General features: G+C 44.6%; 1 protein-coding gene across 4 annotated transcripts in view; it reads right to left on the minus strand.

The window, feature by feature from the left end:
* Positions 1 to 20,976, minus strand: part of SYNRG (synergin gamma) — a 96,855-nt gene that overhangs the window by 71,059 nt on the left and 4,820 nt on the right. For 3 of the 4 annotated variants that reach the window (XM_055001165.1, XM_055001166.1, XM_055001164.1), the window contains exons 2-11: positions 19,101 to 19,141; positions 17,676 to 17,794; positions 16,550 to 16,680; positions 15,549 to 15,654; positions 14,895 to 15,006; positions 12,212 to 12,514; positions 9,241 to 9,468; positions 7,479 to 7,556; positions 3,881 to 4,077; positions 1,222 to 1,470 (exon numbers count right to left, since the gene is read on the minus strand). In XM_055001165.1, coding sequence (XP_054857140.1) covers positions 1,222 to 1,470; positions 3,881 to 4,077; positions 7,479 to 7,556; positions 9,241 to 9,468; positions 12,212 to 12,514; positions 14,895 to 15,006; positions 15,549 to 15,654; positions 16,550 to 16,680; positions 17,676 to 17,794; positions 19,101 to 19,141 — 1,564 coding nt within the window. The remainder of the gene's footprint in view (positions 1 to 1,221; positions 1,471 to 3,880; positions 4,078 to 7,478; positions 7,557 to 9,240; positions 9,469 to 12,211; positions 12,515 to 14,894; positions 15,007 to 15,548; positions 15,655 to 16,549; positions 16,681 to 17,675; positions 17,795 to 19,100; positions 19,142 to 20,976) is intronic. The other variant, XM_055001167.1, reaches the window with a different exon arrangement.

The raw sequence follows: 20,976 nt of genomic DNA on the forward strand, positions 1-20,976 counted from the left end.
TATCTCTGCTATCTTTTCCATATGTGCAAGACATAGCACTTATTTCTTCTTACAAACTTTCAAAAGCAAATTAAATAAAATATCATGCAAACCATTTATTGTACATTGCATTGATCTGTACGCTCAGTGTTATTTTCTTGAAAGTTATATTGAAGTGCTATCTGTTGCTGCAGCCTTCGTACTCAATCCTGTGCAAGTGGAACCATGTGAAGTGCATTTTCCTTTCAGTTCACATATCACTACATCTAGCCCAATGTGTGTGAAGTGCTCTGAACACTGAAAACTCTTAATACAGAGTAAGCAGGGCTTATTTTGAGGGGGAACGTGCAGGAACGCAGTTCCAGCAGTTTCCCAAAGAGGTCACATGGCAAGTGGCCCCGCCCACCTGACTCTCGGCCATTTGGGGCCCGTTTTGGCCTGGATTGGGTCCAAAATGGCCTGGATCGGGCCTCTGACGGGTGGTGGATCACTCTCCCGCTCATCAGTGGCCTGATCCTGACCATTTTGGGCCCCTTTTTGGCCATTTTCAGCCCTTTTTTGCCATTTTGGGCCCAATTTCGGCCCTGAATGGCCAGGATTGGGTCCAAAACAGCCAGAATAGGTGATGTCAGGGGGTGTGGCATATGCAAATCATACTAATGACACACTTCCGGTGATGGCAAGAGGCATGGCATATGCTAATAAGTTATGCTAATGAGTTCCTCCAGCTCTTTTTCTACGAAATGACCCCTGAAAGTAAGTATTACTATAAATCTGAAAAGAGGCAAGGGAAGAGCATCAAATCGTGCGGAGACATAAGAGGCAGCCTCTGTGTGGGTGAGCATGCAAAATTCAGCAGTGACATCAGGTAATTAATGTCTTGTGGCACACAGTTTGGGAATTACAGCTCTACACAGACTGAGCCAACGTGAACAGGGCTGTACGGCCCACTCCTGCCACACTCTTGGTAGGAGTATCTTGGAGCAGAAACACAGAAAAACAAGGGGAAATTCTCCTGATCCTAGAAGTGGCAGCAGAGGCTGTGGAGTTTTCAAACAGGGCACATTAAAGCATCCTTTTGACATCTGGGTTATATCACTTAAAATTAGCTGCAAGCTGCCCTAAGCTCGCTTTAATAATAATGCTCAGGGCTTTTTTTCAGCTGGAATGTGGTGGAACAGAGTTTCCCAGAAAAAAAGCTCTGATCATGCTGATCTATCATACAGCACAGACAATACTAACCTGATGTGCAGGGAAAGACTGCAGAAAGCCACTGGAAACCTGTGTTGCAGCTCCACCGACTGGTGCGGCCAAGTTTATCCCCACAACTGACGGCCCAATACTAAGAGGCATGGAAACTGGTGGTCCTGGGGACATCATTGGTTGTTGGCTCACTGTGACGGGGATTGCCAGTGGAAACCCGCTTAACGTAGGGATAGGAGCAGATGGAAACTGGTTTAAAACGTCAGGACTCATAGATGGAACTCCTCTCTGCATGCAAGTGGATGGAAAGCAGACAGGAAAACATTACACGGTTTGAAAGCTGACAGCCAGTACAGACCAGTGCTTCAAATATCAAACTAGGACTTAGGAGGTCTGGGTCAGATCCTGCCCAGTAAGGAAGCTCACTTCGTGGGTGACCACTGAGCAGTCACTCTCTCTCAGGGGGCTGTTGTGCAAATAAAACCAAGGGGAGAACTATGTATGTTGCTCTTGGGTTCTTTGGCGGAAGGGCAAACCAAAAATCTGATAGATCAAATACAGACCTAGGTTGCAGAGAAAACGTAAGATCAACAAAAAAATTCTGCTAGATATATTACACATCACTTCATGTACTATTCCACTGAATGTTATTAGCAAAAACACTACTTCGGGGAGGGGGGAAGGCTATTAATGTGATTTTTTAAAGTGAAAAGCTGCCACAGAAGAAGGGAATGCTAAATGGAATGGGAGGGGCAATAACTCCCCCTCAAATCATCTGGCAATTCACAATCTTCTTTCTTGGATGTGTTTGCCCTTGGAGAGGAAAAGCTGCATCTTCCCCCACCCATTGGTAGAAAATTAAAAGCAAAATGCTTCTTGTAATACCTAATGCTAAGTTTAATATGCATAGCTCTGTACTAGAGAGAGGGGGAGCATTTCTCCACGGCTGTGGAAAAACGCCCTCCATCCAAGAATTCAACCCAATATTTCAATTACTGTGACTACACTCTTGGGTGCTCAGGAACCCAGCTGCAAACTCGTCGCTGGCAGAAAGGAGACGGTTGTGGGAAGGAGCCATCGAGCTTCCAAACCAGACCACACAAGCTCTGGGTTTCGCAAATGACTCTGGCCACACCCTGCTAGAAGGGACAGTCAGGGAAACGGTCAAATTGCCAGAATGCATCCTCTTCCACTTGAAGCAGGGAGACCAAAATGACCCCAAGACGGAACAGACTCAACCTAAGTAGATTATAAATTCTCAAGACACAGAGAAGCAGCTCCTCCATTTCCATCTGAAGCAGCCACTTGGATGGACACAAGCCATTAAGGTCTGAGCTTTTACCAAGGGACCCCAACTTGATCATGGGCAAGGTCCCAACCATCCATCGTAAGATAATGATGAACTTTAATCTACTGCAACTTCAAGTAACAACAGCCTGTCCTAGTAAAGTACCAAGTGTCAGAATTTTCACCTTTTCTTTGTACCCTTGCTCAGCCTGAATGATTGAACAGACCACATTTTTTTATACATTAAACAGATTTTGAATGCTCTAAGCCTGGTCTCTGAAGCACACCATGCCTCTTTGATCTTGGTATTTGAAATGTGGTAAAGGGGTGGGGAGGCAAGTAAACTCGCCATACCTAGGACATGATAGCTCAAAACTGTAAAGTTGAGATAGGTCGCTCGCATCTAAGTTCATAGGAATTAAGTGGGAGGCACATTAACGAGGCAGAGCAGTGCAGGTACAGTGTTAGTTGTGCAACTCTGTTTAATGGGAGTTACCCAGTTTGTTTTTGACACCCCTTAAGAGTGTCAGAAACAGGTGGCATAGCCGAACAGAGACTTGGGACGGCTGTGTGGGTTTCTGACCTCCCAGGGAACAACCCAAAGGAACAGGAGAGGCTTGTGAGTCTGTGCTGTCACAATGGCTATGGGCTATACACGCACCAACCTTAACCAGACTTAACCCTAAACAGGGTCCCCACTAACTAGAGGTCAAAGCTGCATTGCAAACAATTGTCATAACAGAGTCACAATCTTAACTAGAACACAGTCATTGTGGAGCAATGGTTAATGGGCTGCTGCAGGTTCAAAACCCCATTGAGTCGTGATGTTCACTGGGTAACCTTGGGCCAGACACTCGCTCAGCATAACGTATCTCAAAGAGTTGTTGCGAGGATTAGAAGGACACTGCACACTGCCCTGAACTCCCTGGAGGAAGGTTGGGATAAAACATGACAGATAAACAAATGTGTAAACTTGGTACAGATGCGGTTAATCATGATTCAGGGTGGTGAAGAACTCAAATGAGTTCCTCTAGGCAGCTTCTGATCTCCTCAGTACTAGCAGAGATTAGGGCTACAAAAGGCCTCTGAAGTCAGAGAAATCCCAGGAACCTTGGGGTGATTACTGACACAAGCATTCACACACATGAACCTGCCTCCAACTGGTTTACCAAGGTCAGCATTTTCTACTCTGTCCGGCGGCTCTCTAGGGTCTCTGGTCAAGGTCTTTCATGGTTGCCTATTAACTGAACTCTTTCAGCTGGAATTGCTGAGGAATGAACCTGGAACCTGCTGCATGCAAAGGAGATGCTCTACCAGTAAGTCACAGCCTTACCCACTTACAGTAAATAAAAATTGGGACAAGAAATGCTCTTCCTTCCTCTTTGCCCTAGAATTCTCACTCGCTCCCTACCTGAGCGACCGCTATCATAGCCAGAACAGTGTACAGTTCTTCTTTTGTAAGCTTCCCAGGTGTGGTACGATTGGCTAAGGCCCATATTTGCCCAAGAGTCTCTCTGGGAAGCCCTGATGATATCAGAACAGGGTACAGTTTGACGGTGTCTATTCCAGTAGGTGACATGGTGGTTTCTAAAATTTTCTTGTATAGATCTGTAAAGAAGGAAGCAGATAGTCAAAAGGATTCAGCGGTGCAGGCTGGGAATTATTCAGACAATTTTGTGTTCAGAAGTTGAAAGTTTTGTCTGCAAGAATTAAAATAACCTTGCTTGGCACAGGAAATATCCCCATGAAAAAGTGTGTGACAACACAAAGGGAAACAAATACCGACACTCACAAACAACGAACAATGAATGAAAAAAATCTGTCTATAGAAAACATACACAATTATGCACCAGATACACATCAAAATGCAAGAAACCATAAATATAAAAAAAGTTTCATTTTTTATCTAACTCACCACCATCACCATTGAAAAAATTAAACAATTAGAGGATGAGTTAAATGGGTTTCATGACGAATTGAAAATGGTTAAGACTAAGAAATTTAAATATGATGGTGATAAGGTTTATCCATGGTTCTCAATTAAGGTCTGCACGGTCTCCTTTGAACCACTGACAACACATAACGAAAACGTTGATTGCCAGGGCAATTCTGAGGCACCTGAGAGTGAGGAGAGCTGGCAGCCCCCTTCCTTAGGCCTTCGCCCTCATCTTCAATGTGCATCTATGGGAAGGCGAATGCATGCAATGCAGTCAGCCCGTAATCGCAAGGACAAAACCTAGTGATTAATCTGTCATCTAATATATTTTATGACATGTGATTGTTCTCTATGATGTTTACCGGGTCTCATGAATTTTTTCTATTCATGGTTTCTTGCAAATAGTCATTGGATTCAGTTACATTTTGATATATATCTGGTGCATAACTGTGTATGCTTTCTATAAATAGATTTTTCATTATTTGTGGGTGTGGGTGTATTCGTTTCCCTTTGCATGGTCACACACTTATTCACAGGTCTTTGAAGGGATACCTTTTGTTTCACTTTACACAGAAATTATCCCAACAGTCCTGTAAGGGAGAGTGTCGATGATGGCTATGATTATCTCACTATTCCAAGTGTATAAACGGCTGTTTCTCTGGGCACTTATGGGGAATAAAACTCCAGGGGACCTTTCATAAACAAGAAGCCCATGGATTTTTTTTCTCATTCAAATCTTTGATATGCTACAATACAGCAAAAAGAGCAAAGGCTCAAGGAGGTGAAACAAACACATACCGTATGTCAGTGTCAATATTTTAATCGATTCAGTAATACCGTACAATGTAACAAACACTAGTCCGTGCACAATGGAAGTCCGTGTATAAACTCCAGTACACAATATATTCTATCTCCTTTGCAGACTTGTAGAATGCCTCGAAGTCGACGCCGCCAAGTCCCCTCTCCGATAACTGAATTGACTGAGGATGAACGCTGTAATAATGCTGGATTAACGAAGGAGGCAAATTTGGGGCTGGAAGAAGACATCGAAACGAGCTAAAATTTGATAGCCGGCAGGCTCGTGGCCCATTCTCATGAGCCTTTTGGGTGAAGCCTCGCACATTGCGCAGCAAGACTCTACTGCAGCTCCGCTTGGAAGACACTGGGCACTTGGCGGCGTTGACTTCGAGGCATTCTACGAGTCTGCAAAAGAGACAGAATATATTGTGTATTGAAGTTTATACAGTACACGGACTTTCATTGTGCACAGACTAGTGTTTGTTACATTGTATACTATTACTGAATTGATTAATATATTGACACTGACATACGGTACGTGTGTGTTTCACCTCCTTGAGCCTTTGCTCTTTTTGTTGTATTGTTGATTAGGTTTCCCTCTCTTTATTTGATATGCTACAAGCCACATGGGTCTGTGTGGTCAAGGTGGGAGAGTGAAAAGTGTTGTGGGTTGGAAGCTTTTGTGGACTTATGAGCAAGGTTGCTCAGAGTTAGGGCAGTGCAGCTTACTTGGCTGGAAGTTACACATATCAACTGAAGGGAAATGCACACTCAACGCCAGTCCCTCCACCAACAGTCCCTCCTGCAGTTCCAGTCTCTGGCACTGCCTGCGGCGTTCCTTGGGCATGGGTGAACCTGGGGGGGTGAAGGCTCTTGGCTGCGCTGCACCTGTAGAAGTCCCTGGCTGAGCTTCCTCTGTAGTATTGGAGCTAGAGGGTGCTGGTGCCTCAGCTGCTGGCTGTAAGCTCTGATCAGCCAGCAGCTGTTGCTCCTGATTGCTGGCTTCTGCTGAATCAGGGCTAGGGCTGGCTACACAGGGCTCCTCTTCTCCGGAGGAGTCCTGGCTGGCTACACGAGGCTCCTCTCCTCCAGAGGAGACCTCACTCTCAGCCATGACAGGCTGCCTCCCTGAGGATAGGGTGAGCTGAATGCAAAGCCCACTGCAGAGATGAGCCCCAATCAAGGACTTCCTCTTAGTCAATGAACTTCACCGGCATGAGGTGCAGGGTTCTACAGAACTCCTTCCGCACGTTTAGAGGATACAAAAGAGAAGCAAGCAGAAGGAAGTCAAACTGGCTAAGTGGCTGCTCTTGCCTCAAAAGGAAGGTTATTGTATCAACATCATTTCTTTTCTTTTTTAAATTACGAAGCATACAAGTCCAGTCATATTAACATATGAAGCTGCCTTATAATGGAATCAGACAGTTTGTCCGTTATGGTCTCCTAAGACTGGCAGCAGTTCTGCTGGATCTTAGAGATCATTTCCGGCACCTGAGATATTTCAACCGGAGATGCCAGGCACTGAACCTAGGCCTTCCCAGTGAGCTATGGCCCTTCCTATTGAATAGTCATTTTATCCAGTTAACATTACAAGCCAAAACACCCTGACCTCTTCCCATTTTGATTTTCTGGAAGCAAAAACGCTTGGTTGTTAACGCAGAATTCTCAGAAAACAGAAGCAAGGTGCAATCTGACTGGATGCCAGAAACATAAATCGTCAACAATACATTCTCAGTTTCATATTCAAGATTTTGTGGCTTTTCTCCCAGACACTAGATGGTAAGAATTTGTATTTCAAATGAATGCTGAGATTGGACATAATCAAATGTCGACTGCTCCAAACAAGGCCAGTATCAGACTGAGTACCAATTCACATATGCATAGGAATGAGGAAACACTTGCAAGCAAATGACTCGTGTGGAGCCATTTCAGAGGTGGAATCAGCTTGCCCCAAGCAGTCCCGTAGAAGTGTCACATGCCTGGCTCAAAACTTCAGGAATGAGTTCCCTTTGATAAAATCCACTACATACTTTTGAAGTGAGACTTTTATTTTAATCCTTGCAGAAGAGACAACATTAGCAGCGGGAATCAGCTGATAATTCAGCACTGTCTAATCAATATTTAGCATCATGCACTGTTCTCTGTTTACTAAGCTTGTGGAAAAGACTAACAATATTAAAAAACCTGTTTTATTACAAAGATTCCAGAAAGGGAGATGAGCCAGCAACATTGGCAATTCTTTTCTAGGAGCATTGCTACTATCAGATATTATTACCTGGAACCAAACTATCGTTGTAAATCCACGGGGGCATCAGTTGCTGGATCGGGTCCTGTGAAGGAAATACACCAACACCTACAGGCACAGACAAGAGAACCATCATTAAGGAAACACTTGCAAGCAAATGACTCGTGTGGAGCCATTTCAGAGGTGGAATCAGCTTGCCCCAAGCAGTCCCGTAGAAGTGGCACATGCCTGGCTCAAAAACATGCATAATTAAAGGGAGAGAGACTGACTGCATTCAGACCTCAGGACGCACCCACCTGTTTGTGATGGGCAATAGCACAACTTGTTTGCATGTGCTCACATATTTCCCTTGCACTCCCTCTTCCCTTTGTTCTCAAAGCAGGTTTCAAAACGCCCTGATTTGACCAAATTCCAATTCATCGTGATGGCCAAATGTCTGCATTCAGATGTCATGACAGACTGAAGTTTGATCAAACCAGAAGGTTCTCAAATCCTGCCCCGTGAATGAAAGATGTAGCAAGGGAGTGAGCAAGCATGGCAAACAAGCCCATCACAGACATATGGAGGTTCGTTGTGACACCTGAACACAGGCTCCCTTTTCCCATACAAAATATTCTGAACTCACTGTACACATTAGAGCTTCTAACACATCTACCTGCATCAAGCTCCAGAGAAGAGCCGGCAGCACTGCTGGATATTTATGAAAACAAATAAATGAAAATAAATGCAGGTCAGCTGGGCCAGCCAGACATTTCATTAATAAATTGCTCATAGTAAGAACTACAGTTTTCCTCGGCCATGCTGACATTTCCAACTTAGCAGATACTATCATTCTTATTTCACAGAGCCCAATCAAAATAGATTTTTTAAAAAAAGATTTAAATAACGTTGTTATTTTATGTGCTCGTTAAGCAGCCATTCCATACAATTCCAGCAGAGTTCTTCAAAAACTGTTAAGATTAATTAGCAAGACAGTGCACAGAGAAGAATAAAATCCCGTCCTGTGCAAAAAACTCTTGGGGAAGCGCTCAACTAGAATTCTAAGCTGAATGATATTACTGATAAAGCTACGAATCTGGATCCAACATGTGGTGGTCTCTTACATCTCTAATGTCAACCAAGAACATCCAATACCTCTCGACATATACTGTGGTAACAAACTCAACAACTTTACTATGTTTTGGGTTAAGTACTTCTTTTTGTCTACCCTAAATATATCCCTACCAACTTAACAGCAATACTTAGTATTTTTACTGTGCTTTTTGAGTGTTCAAAGCATTATACATACACAAAGTTGTAAAGCTTACAACGAAACTATAAAGTAGAACAGTGTTATCATCCCTGTATTTCTGATCAGGGGCTGAGAGACTGGTTTGCCTAACATTTCCCCCTGAAATGTCTTTCTTATTCACAGGCCAGTGTCTTCGCTACCAAATGGCACCAACACTCTCTCTACTTCTGGGGTCTTGGAGGCACAGGCACATTCCCCTCCCACCAGAGTAGCAAGAATCAGAAGCCTGCATGCATGGCTGGAACAACATTTTTGCTGAAGACTGGTTACCCTAAGGACTGAATCATGAGTTAGGCTTCAGGATTATAAACAAAGGTTATTAAAAATCAGAAGAACAGTAGCTTGCTTATGTTATATGTGAGTAAGGAGAACAGAGTCTCCACTGTGGTTATTATTCAAGCAGGGATTCAGAGCAAAGTTGACTCGGCATTCGTGTTAAGAGTTTAGCAAACTCAAGCGGTATTTGAATATACTCTTGGCCAAAAGGTGCGATTTGCTCACCACACTGCTCGACTGACAGGTTCTGTTCTGAAGCCTTGTTTGCCCCTGTACTTGGCGTGTCACGTGCGAGCCCCTCTGAGGGCCTGCAGTTATCGGCTGTTAACCTTTGGTCAGAACGACTGATAGCCGTAGCTCCCGACTCAATTTCAGGCATTTTAAGTTTGATTTGAGTCTGCCCCAAATCATCCCAACTGCAAGGTGGTGAATGCTGCTTTTCTGTGGAATGGCCTAGACAAACAGAAGAGGAATTATTTGTACTTTGGTTCACCACTACCCTGGATGTTGGAGAGTATCCCTACTCTGTAACTTCATTCCTTCTGGACAGAAAAAAAAAACCCATAATCAAGCCACCCAAGTAAGCATGCACAAACACCCCTGCTGATTCAAAGGCCTAGTGCAATGTAATGCTCCCAATCGCCACGATTAAGATGCCAGGAATATATTACACATGCACTGGTCTTGTATGTTTGTAGGTACATTCAGGCACAGTGACTGGAGAGGAAAGGTGCTGGAAAATGTTCTGTAGAGATTTTCCATTTTCAAAAGTGCATCATTTCAGAAAGTTAATTACAACAGAGCAAACAGATCTAGCATTGGTCAAACTTGGTAGCTGAAAGTTTAACTCTGTTGAAGTAAAGATAATGAGGGATCCTACAGCACCTTAAAGACGAATATAACTTTTGGTGAGCATGCATTGGTACATGGGGAGGGAGGAGCCACTGCTAACTGTGTCCCAAAGGCCCAGCAGCACAAGAGGCAGGTATGCTTCACCGCATTACGGAGCGTAGCTGTAAGCCAGAACCAGACAAATCGCTGAATAATTAAATCATAGGGGGTAAAGAACTGCCCCCCATTGACAAAAAAATGGCAAAAGCGTAACAGCTCGTGCACAAAAGCCTCTAAAGAGGGTCACTTTACTCCCTGTACTGAGATAACCACTCTTTCAGTGCAATCCTAAAATGAGCTACTCCAGTCTAAGCTCATTGAAATCAATGGGCTTAGACTGAAGCAACTCTGGTTAGGAATCCAGTTTGTCCCTGAGACCAACAGTGCGATCCTATGTAGTGTTACTGGGGAGGGGGTTATGGCTCAGTGGTCCTACACCAGCTTTGCATGCAGAGGGTCCCAGGCTCAACCCCCAGTAGCTCCAGTTAAAAGGACCAGGTAGTGTGTGATGTGAAAGACCTCTGCCCGGGACCATGGAAAGCCACTGCTAGTCAGAGCGGACAAGACTGGCTTTGAGAGACCAAGGGTCTGTCTCAGCAGAAGGCAGCCTCATGTGTATTTCCTGTTTAAACCTTTTGACTTCAACATCCTTAGACAAGAGTCTCTCTGCACAGGACTGCATTGTACAATTGAGTGTTCAACCTCCATATGAATTCGAACAGCTTCATGTTGCCAAAGCAGATTAACAGAGCAATTATGAACATCTTTTGAGCATGCAAGAATCATGTCGGCCATTTTTATTTCAAATGCAAGGAAAGTGTATGCTATTGAACGGTCATTTCTTATATTTACAGGTTTTACACTAAAAAAGTAGTCTTTCAAGTAAAGTTTTGGATGTGTTTGATTGTAACTTTGGAATCACTCAGGGGTGGCTCAGTAGAAGCTGCTGCCTGAGGCCGACCCAAGGAGACGTGAGAGCCTGAGAGGCACCCCCTGGAGTGCATGCCCAGCTTGGCTGGCTTTAAAGGTACCTGGGAACGAGAAGGGGAGGAACACTGGCTACCTTGGCTCCTGGGGAAGCAGTTGAAGGAGGATGGTTACAGTGCCCCTCAAAGTTCACCCCTTTACGCCAGTGCTTCACATAACTTCATCACCAACCCTATAACTCAACGGAATGAACTTTGTCCCTTCTCAAAGATTGTAGCTCAACTACTTTAGACTACTGAAATAAGATTTTGAGATATTTATTCAGCGTGTAACACAGTCGTTTTTTTAATTACATACAGGTCATAGAAAACATGCTCAATCAGATCCCAATCAACTTAATGTAGCAGAAACGTTTAAAATTTCCACCACTGTCTTCGCTTCCCTCCCTGCTTCCTCATGTCCACTCTCTCTCTTCCCTCCCAGCAGCTCCACAGCAGAGCAGATGCAAACATCCTAAACTCTTAATTGCCTTTTCAAGACTGGGAGCAGGATACAAACTGCAGCTCCCTTGTCCCCAGTGCAAGCACCCCCCACCTTCACTTCCCAGTGGCTAATCATTACATTAGAACCATAGGCAATGGGTAATTCCAAAGGCAGGGTGCCACCACTGAAAATGCTCTGCTTCTAGTTGCCACTTGCCTCACCTCGGAAGGCAGGAAGCACAGAGAATAGAGCCTGGAGGCAGATCTTAATGGACAGGCTGGCTGAGTATAAGAAGAGATGGTCCTTCGGGTACAGATTAAAAGCAAACCTTGGTTAAGCAAAAATATTAACTATATGCTGGTGTAACACTTAACCATGGTTACAGCTGACTGGATAGTAAGGAATCATGAAGGGAATGGGGAGGGTTTGAGGTCTTCCATGGCCTGGAAATGATGTCATAATCCTGGTGAACAGGTTTGAAATTTTCTGTCTGCACCTTCCTATAGTGGTTCTAATGCTCAATACATGTAATCTTTGATGGTTTCAGAGAGCCATTTGCACCACAGAAGGAGTGTGCATACTTAAAATGTGCCATATGGACAGCCAATCAATTATAGTCTCAGCCACTCAAGATCCTTGTCCCAAGGTGATATTCATGCATCGTTATCTCTTGTAACCACAGTGTCACACTCTCCTGGTTCCGTGGACATCCCCTGAGCTCAAGTCACTTCCTCACACCCACCCAAATTAGCACCATTTCATTAAGCTTTTCATTCCCTTTCAATCCCTTGCACCTCTTTGGCTTCGATGAGATGGAATTTCTCAAGCCTAGAGGTAAGATCCCATGTTCAGAACTGATGTGTTTTGTTCCACCACAAAGACATGGCAATGTTACCTGTTTTCTGAGTGTTTTGTGAAGTTGCAGAGGTAGAGAAATAAGGACCCTGCCCAATGGTACCATGGAGGATGGAGGACACTGGAATCTGGACTGGAGGGAGAGGCTGGGCCACAGCCTTCTCTGAAAGCCGTTGCCCGGCTTGGGAAGGAGGATGGCAAGACTGAAAAGGCTGGGAAGAGGCTGAAGGCACAAGTGCTGGGGGCTCGACGGGCCCCTGTATAAAGTCACTAAACTCGTCGTCGTCAAGAAAGGCAGAGGTATGGGAGACAGACACGGTAGAATGGGATGGTGTGGGATGATCTGCAAAATGGAATGAACACACACACACGTACACACAAATGGAAAACAAATGAAGAAGAGAAAAAAACAAGTCTTTTAAGTAGGAAACGTGAGAAGAGGTCACTTCTAATGAAGGTAAAGCGCGTCTATTACTGTACCACTTAATTTCTGGATCAGGGTGCTAGAACTGTGGTTAATTAGCCCTTTTGTACAGAGGCCCATTATCCTGGTTTGCTTGTTATGTGTGCCTTGTCACATTTCTGAATGGAAAAAAACAACAACTCAACAATGCATTTGTCCTGTTTTGCTTGACAGAAATGTGGAGGAGAACCATGTATGTCACTTGTTGATCCACTTATTTATTTTAGTTATTCATTTCATTTATACCCCACTTTTCTCCTCAATGGGGACCCAAAGCAATTTTTAACTTCCCCCCTTCTCCATTTTATCCTCACAACATCCCTGTGAGGTAGATTAGGCTGAGAGTATATGACCAGCCCAAGGTCACCCAGCAAGCCTCCATGGCAGAGGAGGGATTCAGACCTCAGTCTCCTAGGTCAGTGGTTCCCAACCTTTTCAGCATGGTGACCCACAAGTCCAAATCTACTCTGTATGGTTACCCATCCAGGGCTAGTCCAAGAGATTGAGAAGGCACGGGATGGGGTGAGGGAACGCCAGGTTGAGGAGATGTGAGAAGATGACGGGTATTGGCAAAGAGTTGGGCAGCAAGTGGCTCAGAGCAGTACATCTCCCACCGCAGGCAGAGAGCAATGAGGCACTGCCAGAGGCTGGGATGCTGCAGGAGCAGTGTCAAGGCAGAGCCTATACTCTCACACACCTCTTTCTCTACTCTTGCTTTTCCATACAGTTTCCACCTACTCTCCAGCCTTCCCCACACCCATTGTAAAGTTACTAGCTGCCAAACAGCTTTCCTCCCTCACTATTGTTGCAAAGGGTAAGGTGAGAGTATGAGAAGCTGGCAATGAAGGAGAGAAAAAGAAGGTTGCGTAGGGCAGGAGATGCCCTTAGGGGTGACTGGTCTGTAACCTACTTTTAGAGGCTTCAGGACCCACTTTTGGGTTCTGCCCCATAGGTTGGGAAACACTGTCCTGGAACCTTATCAGACACTCTAACCACTACACCATGCTAGCTATTTGCACTATCGAAGGTATAACTCTGTTTTGCAGCTTAAATTTATACAACAGAATAGACTGTCTCTTCAACAGGCATGAAAACTTAATGGAGTGGCTTATCCCATATGTTCCACTTCCACCATGTCTTAAAACAGACCCAGGTAGACTTTGTATAGTAGCACAAGATGATCAAAAAAAGGTAGGGCCTTCTTGGTGGCTATGCTGTTACAACGGAACTCCTGACCCAGGGAGAACCACCTAACTAGCTCCCTTTTATCCTTTAGAAAGCTTGTTAAAAAGTCTTTTTAAAAAATTCAGGGACTTTACAAATGCTGAGTCTGAACTTGTTTTTACTTACACCATTTAATATGGATTTGGATTTTTTAGTTTATGACTATTTTAATTTGTTCATCATTTATTATACAATTTTTAGTATTTTATTCTGATTATTTAGCAACCTGAATAGCCCAGACTAGCCTGATGTTGTCAGAGCTCAGATGCTAAGCAGGGCTGTCCCTGGTCAGTACTAGGTTGGGAGATCACCAAGGAAAGCTGGGGTTGCTTTGCAGAGGAAAGTAATGGCAAACCACCTCTGGTCATCTCTTGCCTCAAAAGCCGCCGTAAGTTGGTGGTAACTTGATGGAACTTCATTATTTTTCTGTTTATGAACTACTGAAAATCCCTTTTCATGAGTCACGGGATAGTAGATATTCAAACTAAAAAAATGAATTTCAAAAGGGAGGGAAAAGGCTGTCAAGGCAGAATCTCGCATTATCTGCTGAAGAGGTAACCCGCTTTCCATTCTGAAATGAAAAGAGGGCGGCTTGTTCATCAGGCAGTGGGTGCCTCACGTGTACATTCTGGCTCTCTTCAGCAGTTTTATCAGTTGCTTTAATCCTGGTCTCTGAGATCACCCAAAAGTGAATTGGGGATCACCAGATCTCAGACCATACTTTAAAGACCATTATACCAGAAGATAAAACACAACAGTCACATGGTGCCCATGAATGGTAAAAACAGATATGCTTATGTGTCTATAACAATAAATGTTATAATTGCTTTGAATTTGCTATCGGCCTCTTAAAACCTTAGGGAGTACCAACTAACTTCAACATTTGTCAATTTCCTGATATTCACATGACCACGACCCAGCCAAAGCAGACCACGGGGAGATCCTGCTGATTAAATACATCTTCATATATTTCAACGACTGTTAAATTGTATCGTCACATGTTGGATTTAAGGAATTCTCTACAAAAGCAGAATACCTGCATTTTTGGGGTGTGATGTTGGCGTAGGGTGCAGTTTAGCATCCCTGGAAAATCCATCCAGGTTCCCTTTAATGGCTTCCAATGCGTCATCTCTGCTTTTCTCACCCATCTGAAACGCAAACACAACATGCCTGGAAATGACTTGCATTAGTATTTCAGATTTCTGTTGAAATTCTGCTGCAGCTCTACCAAGTTTGCAGCTGCTGCTGCAGCACCCCAATTCTAGAGCTCCCTTTGAGGAGGAGCCAGACAAAGGATTCTGCTGGAGTTTATTGTCAGTTCTTTGTGACGTGTTTTCACTAGTTTTGTAAACTGCTTTGCTTTTCAGGCTAATAGAGGGATCAGATTTAATTGAGTCCAGGGCTTTTTCTCAGGGGGAACGCGGGGGAACGGAGTTCCGGAACCTCTTGAAAATGGTCACATGGCTGGTGGCCCCGCCCCCTGATCTCCAGACAGAGGGGAGTTGAGATTGCCCTCCGCACCTCCAGACTCCCCTCTGTCTGGAGATCAGGGGGCGGGGCCACCAGCCATGTGACCATTTTCTCCAAGGGCAACCCACTGAGTTCCACCACCTCTTTTCCCAGAAAAAAAGCCCTGATTGAGTCACAAAACTTTTGAGAGCCCACTCTCGAAACTGTGTTTGTAACATACCTTTGGTTTTACACTGCTCAAAAGCCTTAGCTTTTGTTTCTGCTCCTCAAACTGGCGCCTTTTCCTTTCCTCTTCCAAAAACTTTTGCTGATGTTCATATCTTTTCCTGCAATGACGCACAAGCCATTCTGATTAAAAACATTATTTAGGTCCTATGCAGACACAACACTTAGCCACAGCTTGTTTTACAGATTCCCATAGTTCAGCACCATCTGAATAGATAAGCGGCGTTTCAGGATTGGCCATCAATCCAGATGTGCAAGTGTGGTCTGAAGTGGACTTGCACATCATAATTAATCACTACTTTTACACAAAGCAAACTATTGTTGAGGAAGTTTCCTAGTCTCTCATCTTGCAAGGCGACATGTAAGTTTTGTGTTTCTCTAGATGCAGCCTTGAGGGCCTAGCTCAGAAATCTTAAGCCATGGTATAACCATGAGGCTGAAAGTAGACAAGGTCTCCCTCATGAAATAGTGAGGTGGCAAAGTTGTGAGGTGGCAAAACAAACTGTATTACTTTGGACTGCAGGTGCGAAACCTCATGCTTTTGGATGTCATGAGATGGCAGAATAGACAGGCTGCAAGTAGGGAATTATCTTTTTCATTACATTATTTCCTATAAGCTGAAACTAGCACAGCATTCAAACAGCCGCTAGTCTAGAACTTCTCTTTCTGATATGTTAATTTATTATTTGCAGGGAGTTTTTACAGCATAAAGTAGTAAAAATGTGACTCTTCCCTCAGGCAGTCTGAAGCAGTACAGCTTATTCTACACCTCCATAATTCTACCACTGCATCCTGCTAAGCCAGGCCTGAATTTGGGGTTTAGAAGTCGGTTTAACTATAGTTAGAAAGAGCCACGGACAACGCCAATGGCATGAAGAATGCTTGGGTCAGAAGCTGGGGAGCACGTGATCCTGCAGCCCACCTCCTTGCTTGAACGCTTTGTCCACACAGTCCTTCTTGTGCCCACCCAGGGTAGGAGAGCTGAATCTCACTTACTGCTGCTCTTCAACAAACTGCTTCCGCATATCAGGGGTGTACTGAGGAGCTGTAGGGCGCATTCCTAGGAAAGAAGCCTGCCCCATGTACGGCATTCCAGCTGTAGGCATTGGGCCCAATGACATGCCACCCTGCAAACAAATTTGAAACTTCAACGAGAAATTATCACTATTTTTAAAAAGGACACCTAGCTACGGGCCGCAGCCAGCCACTGCTTTCCAACCAATGAGCCACTTAAGCCCAAATTCTGTACTTGCAGCAGGCTGAAAGTTTCACCATCTTTGTTTACAAGGAAGTCTCACCACTTGGGGCTAAGCACAGAAGGATTACGAACACTTGTCTCCTCTTATAAACTAGTCACCTGATTGTTAAGTTAAAAATGTGACAAGCGCACCCCATCCCATGTAGCAGGGTACTACACAATAGCCACAAGAATCCTTTCGATTTAGAATCAATGGCACCTTCTCTTTAAGTCTAGCAACTGGAACAAACACATTAATGAGGGCAAAACCCCATGGAAAATTACTGGGATGGCTTCCCTGATGGGAGATTTCCCTATTTTAAATGTACGTGTAAATTTTACCCCATTTTAGTCAAAAGGATGGACACTCATCATGGTCTACTGCAGTGGTTCCCAACTTTTTGTGGGAACCAAAAAGTTCCCACAAAAGTTCCTATGAGCTCAAATTTACTTGGTAAGGTAGCGCCCCTCCCCCCCCACACACACAGAGCCTGGGACCCATTTTCACAGGCTTCATAATCCACTGCTGGGTTGGGACCCACAAGTTGGGACACGTTGCTCCACTGCATAGGGTCTTCCCATCCACCCTTCCTGCACAACATCAGAGGTCCATCTCTAAACCTACAGATATTAAAGAAACTTCCACAAATTTGATGTATAGTGGTGGAGACCTGTAGCCAAAAAATATTTCTTTATAGTTTCAGAGGGCAGATTTCCTCAACTCTTGGAAGGGCGGTATATAAATGTATTAATTTGTACACTGGAATCCAAGCATAGCAACTAGAGCATGTCTTGCTTAGGTTTTCCCTCTGGCCAACATTGTTTGAGTCACTCTTTTCAATACAGATTCAAATCGAATGGCTTCAATGGCAAACAGTTACAAACCTGCATGGCCACTGCTCCAGGAGGCATCTGAGAGCCGTAATTCATGTTCATCATGCCTTGCATGTTGGGCTGCATGACAGACATCATTGAGAAGCCTTGCTGTTGCATAGGAATCATGCCTGCACCAAGACATTAGAGGCCACTTAGGAGGATTCTTACGGGCTTTTAGCTTAAACTAATTCACCATTAAAAGCATATGCCATCTAGGCCAGAGCAGAGGCACCAAGGCATGCCCATTAACCGCAAAGTTAAGGAAGTAGCAATTGGGGCACAAGACCACAAATTCCTTTCCGTCAGCCCCCTCCCCTCTACCGCACAAATTACCCTTGCATGAGCTTGGGTGGCTGCCCAAGTTGCTGGTGCACCAGAAAACTTTCCAGCAACCCCACAAAAACTCTTAGGAGTAGGTGACAATCTCTACATCTACTGACTCAGTCACTCCCAGTGACAAACGGCTTTCCTGTTTGGAGCAACACTTGGATGCAGCGAGTGAGAATGAGCTCAGAGATAGAAATGCTAGAGTAACACACGCTGCTTCCTTTCCAGTTTGATTTAGATATAATATGGTAGGTGGGGCAGGCTGTGACGGGAAATGTACAATGGTCATAGGTGTAGCATCAAGCAGCATATCAGTTGACCATTAATGTCTATCTCAGTATAACCATGAGTGAAGCTAAGGACTGAGAACAGTTCCCAAGCTGGTTGTTGTGGATTTTCTGGGTTGTATAGCTGTGGTCTTGGCATTGTAGTTCCTGATGTTTCGCCAGCAGCTGTGTAGCACCTTTGGTGCTACACCTCTGAAGATGCCAGTCACAGCTGCTGGCGAAACGTCAGGAACTACAATGCCAAGACCATGGCTATACAGCCCAGAAAACCCACAACCATCATTCTCCGGCTGTGAAAGCCTTCGACAATACAGTTCCTAAGCTAGTTTTGATTAGCATCAGCCTTGGTAAACAGCAGTGCCAATGGAACTCTCATCAATAGCCCAGGGCTGTGCAGAGATTTCTCCCGAAGGAGAAAGAGTACATGAGCATGAGAGTCTCTCTACACAGGACATCTGACACGTGCTCTTGACGTATCGGGAGATGCAATGTTAGCTAGGAAGCACAGTTTAGAAAGACAAAGCTGGCAGAGATTGCTCCAGAGGGGATGGATTCTCTCACAGGCCTCCGCTGCCTCTGGCGTCTCCCCTTCCGGAGCCTTTGCCCTGCCAAGGCTCAGTTAATTCAAAGTTTTAAGCAGTGAAGGTGGCAGGGTAAAGCTCCAGAAGGGGAGACAGTCCGGCATGCCAGAGGGCTGTGAGACACCATGTAAGATAAAATCCCCAGACACCCATTTAACTGACCTCACAAGCAAAACTCAAATTATAGCATTCATCCATTAAGTTGGGCACTCTTCACAGTTTTTAACATCTGTACATACCTTGAGGAGGGCCAAGACCACCTGGCACAGGAAACATGAAGCTGAAACAGGGAAAATAAATCATGCTTACAATTTTTAAAAATAAGAGTGCTATTGCAAAAGACTGCCTTAATTTACTTTTACTTCTAACACGGACACACAAAAGATCCATGACAACAAAAAAGTTAATTGCAACTGAAAAGGCCTACAGAAATCTGTATCTACAAAATCCAGTTCCCAACACTGCATGATGCTTTGGTGACACCAAGAAACAGGTTCCAGGATGGGGCTATGCAAATGAAGATGCCACGCTACACCTGTAATTGCGAGCTTGATTCTCAATGGCTAGGATCACTAGGAGAAGAAGTTAGCACACCAGTGGAGTCCACACATGGGCATCTGCATGCCAAGTATACCCGTTTACTTTTTCCTGCATAACTGAACAACTATTTTCTCCTACAAGAGAAAGAGCTATGGTGCAGGCTGTTAGGAAGAAAGCAAAACCTGCCTTCCATGCTGACCCTTATCGACAGGTATCCCAAACAGAAGTGTAATGGGAACCTGCACACAGAGCCTGCAGAAATACAGTGTGCCCAGGGCTTTTTTTCTGGGAAAAGAGGTGGTGGAACTCAGTGGGTTGCCCTGGGAGAAAATGGTCACATGGCTGGCGGCCCTGCCCCCCGATCTCCAGACAGAGGGGAGTTTAGATTGCCCGCTGCAGCGGGCAATCTCAACTCCCCTCTGTCTGGAGATCAGGGGGCGGGGCCACCAGCCATGTGACCATTTTCAAGAGGTTCCGGCCACGTTCCTGCTGAAAAAAAGCCCTGAGTGTACCTATCATGGACCACTCTCTAAATATCTCAAATGTCTGTCATAACACTGGCCCTCTTTCTACTCAAATTATTTGGGGGAAACTGTTTTGTTGAAGCAGAGAGAGAAAGGGGGAGAAACAAACGAGATGTTCAGTGGAAGCTATATGGAAATAACAATGCATCCCTGCTCAGAAGCAAAATCTAATCTCTTTCTACAGGAGAAGAAAGCAAGCCCGGGTTTAACAGCTCTGTTCGCTAGCAGCACCGAGAGGTTAGCTGTTGGTCAGAATTTTAGCAACCGGGAAATTCAGCATGACAACTAAGCGCAACACAGCTGGAAAAGAAGAAACTCACCCACAAAGTATACATTTCTCCTTTGCATGAATACTTAACCATTCTGCGTCTCTGTACAATAGAAACCCTTCGGAAAGGCTAATCAACTGAAGACTGTAAAATTGGCTGACTAACTCTGCCTTTTGTCGCTAACAAGTGACTCTAAAAGTGCTTCGATCTTGTATTTAAAAAACGGGGGTTGATGCATATTGTAATATGTTTTCCGAATAACTATTATGCAAAAAACTGCTCAATTTCAGTAGTGTAATGCAGTGCTTGTCAACCTTTTTCCGAACGTGGCCCCCTTCTGACCTTGTCTCCTTCCTGTGGCCCCCCCGTCCTACCGCTATAAAGGTAGCTATTTTATATGCCAATAAAGGTGTTGTACTTCAAGGTAGCTATTTCAATGTCTTGTTTGTAAATAGCCAAGGGTTACACTTGCATGAAGAAACAGCACCCCACACACTGTCTTTTCTGTTTTCTTTTCTCGGTCACTTCTCTGTTTTCTTCACTTCTCACTTCCCTCTGTGGCCCCCTAGTCTCGTGCTGTGCCCCCCCCCATTTATGCAATTTTTACCTGTGGCCCCCTTGGAATATCCTGGGGCCCCCTGGGGGCCATATGGCCCCAGGTTGAGAACCACTGGTGTAACGGACATGTTCCAGTGCGTACAGTTGCCTATCATCACCTTTAACAAAGAAATGTATGCAGCATGCCTTGGAGGGGCAGTTGTTGCATCTGGTCCAGTTCTCTC

This window comes from Eublepharis macularius, chromosome 17 (genome assembly GCF_028583425.1).
Source record: "Eublepharis macularius isolate TG4126 chromosome 17, MPM_Emac_v1.0, whole genome shotgun sequence".
Lineage (NCBI taxonomy): Eukaryota > Metazoa > Chordata > Lepidosauria > Squamata > Eublepharidae > Eublepharis > Eublepharis macularius.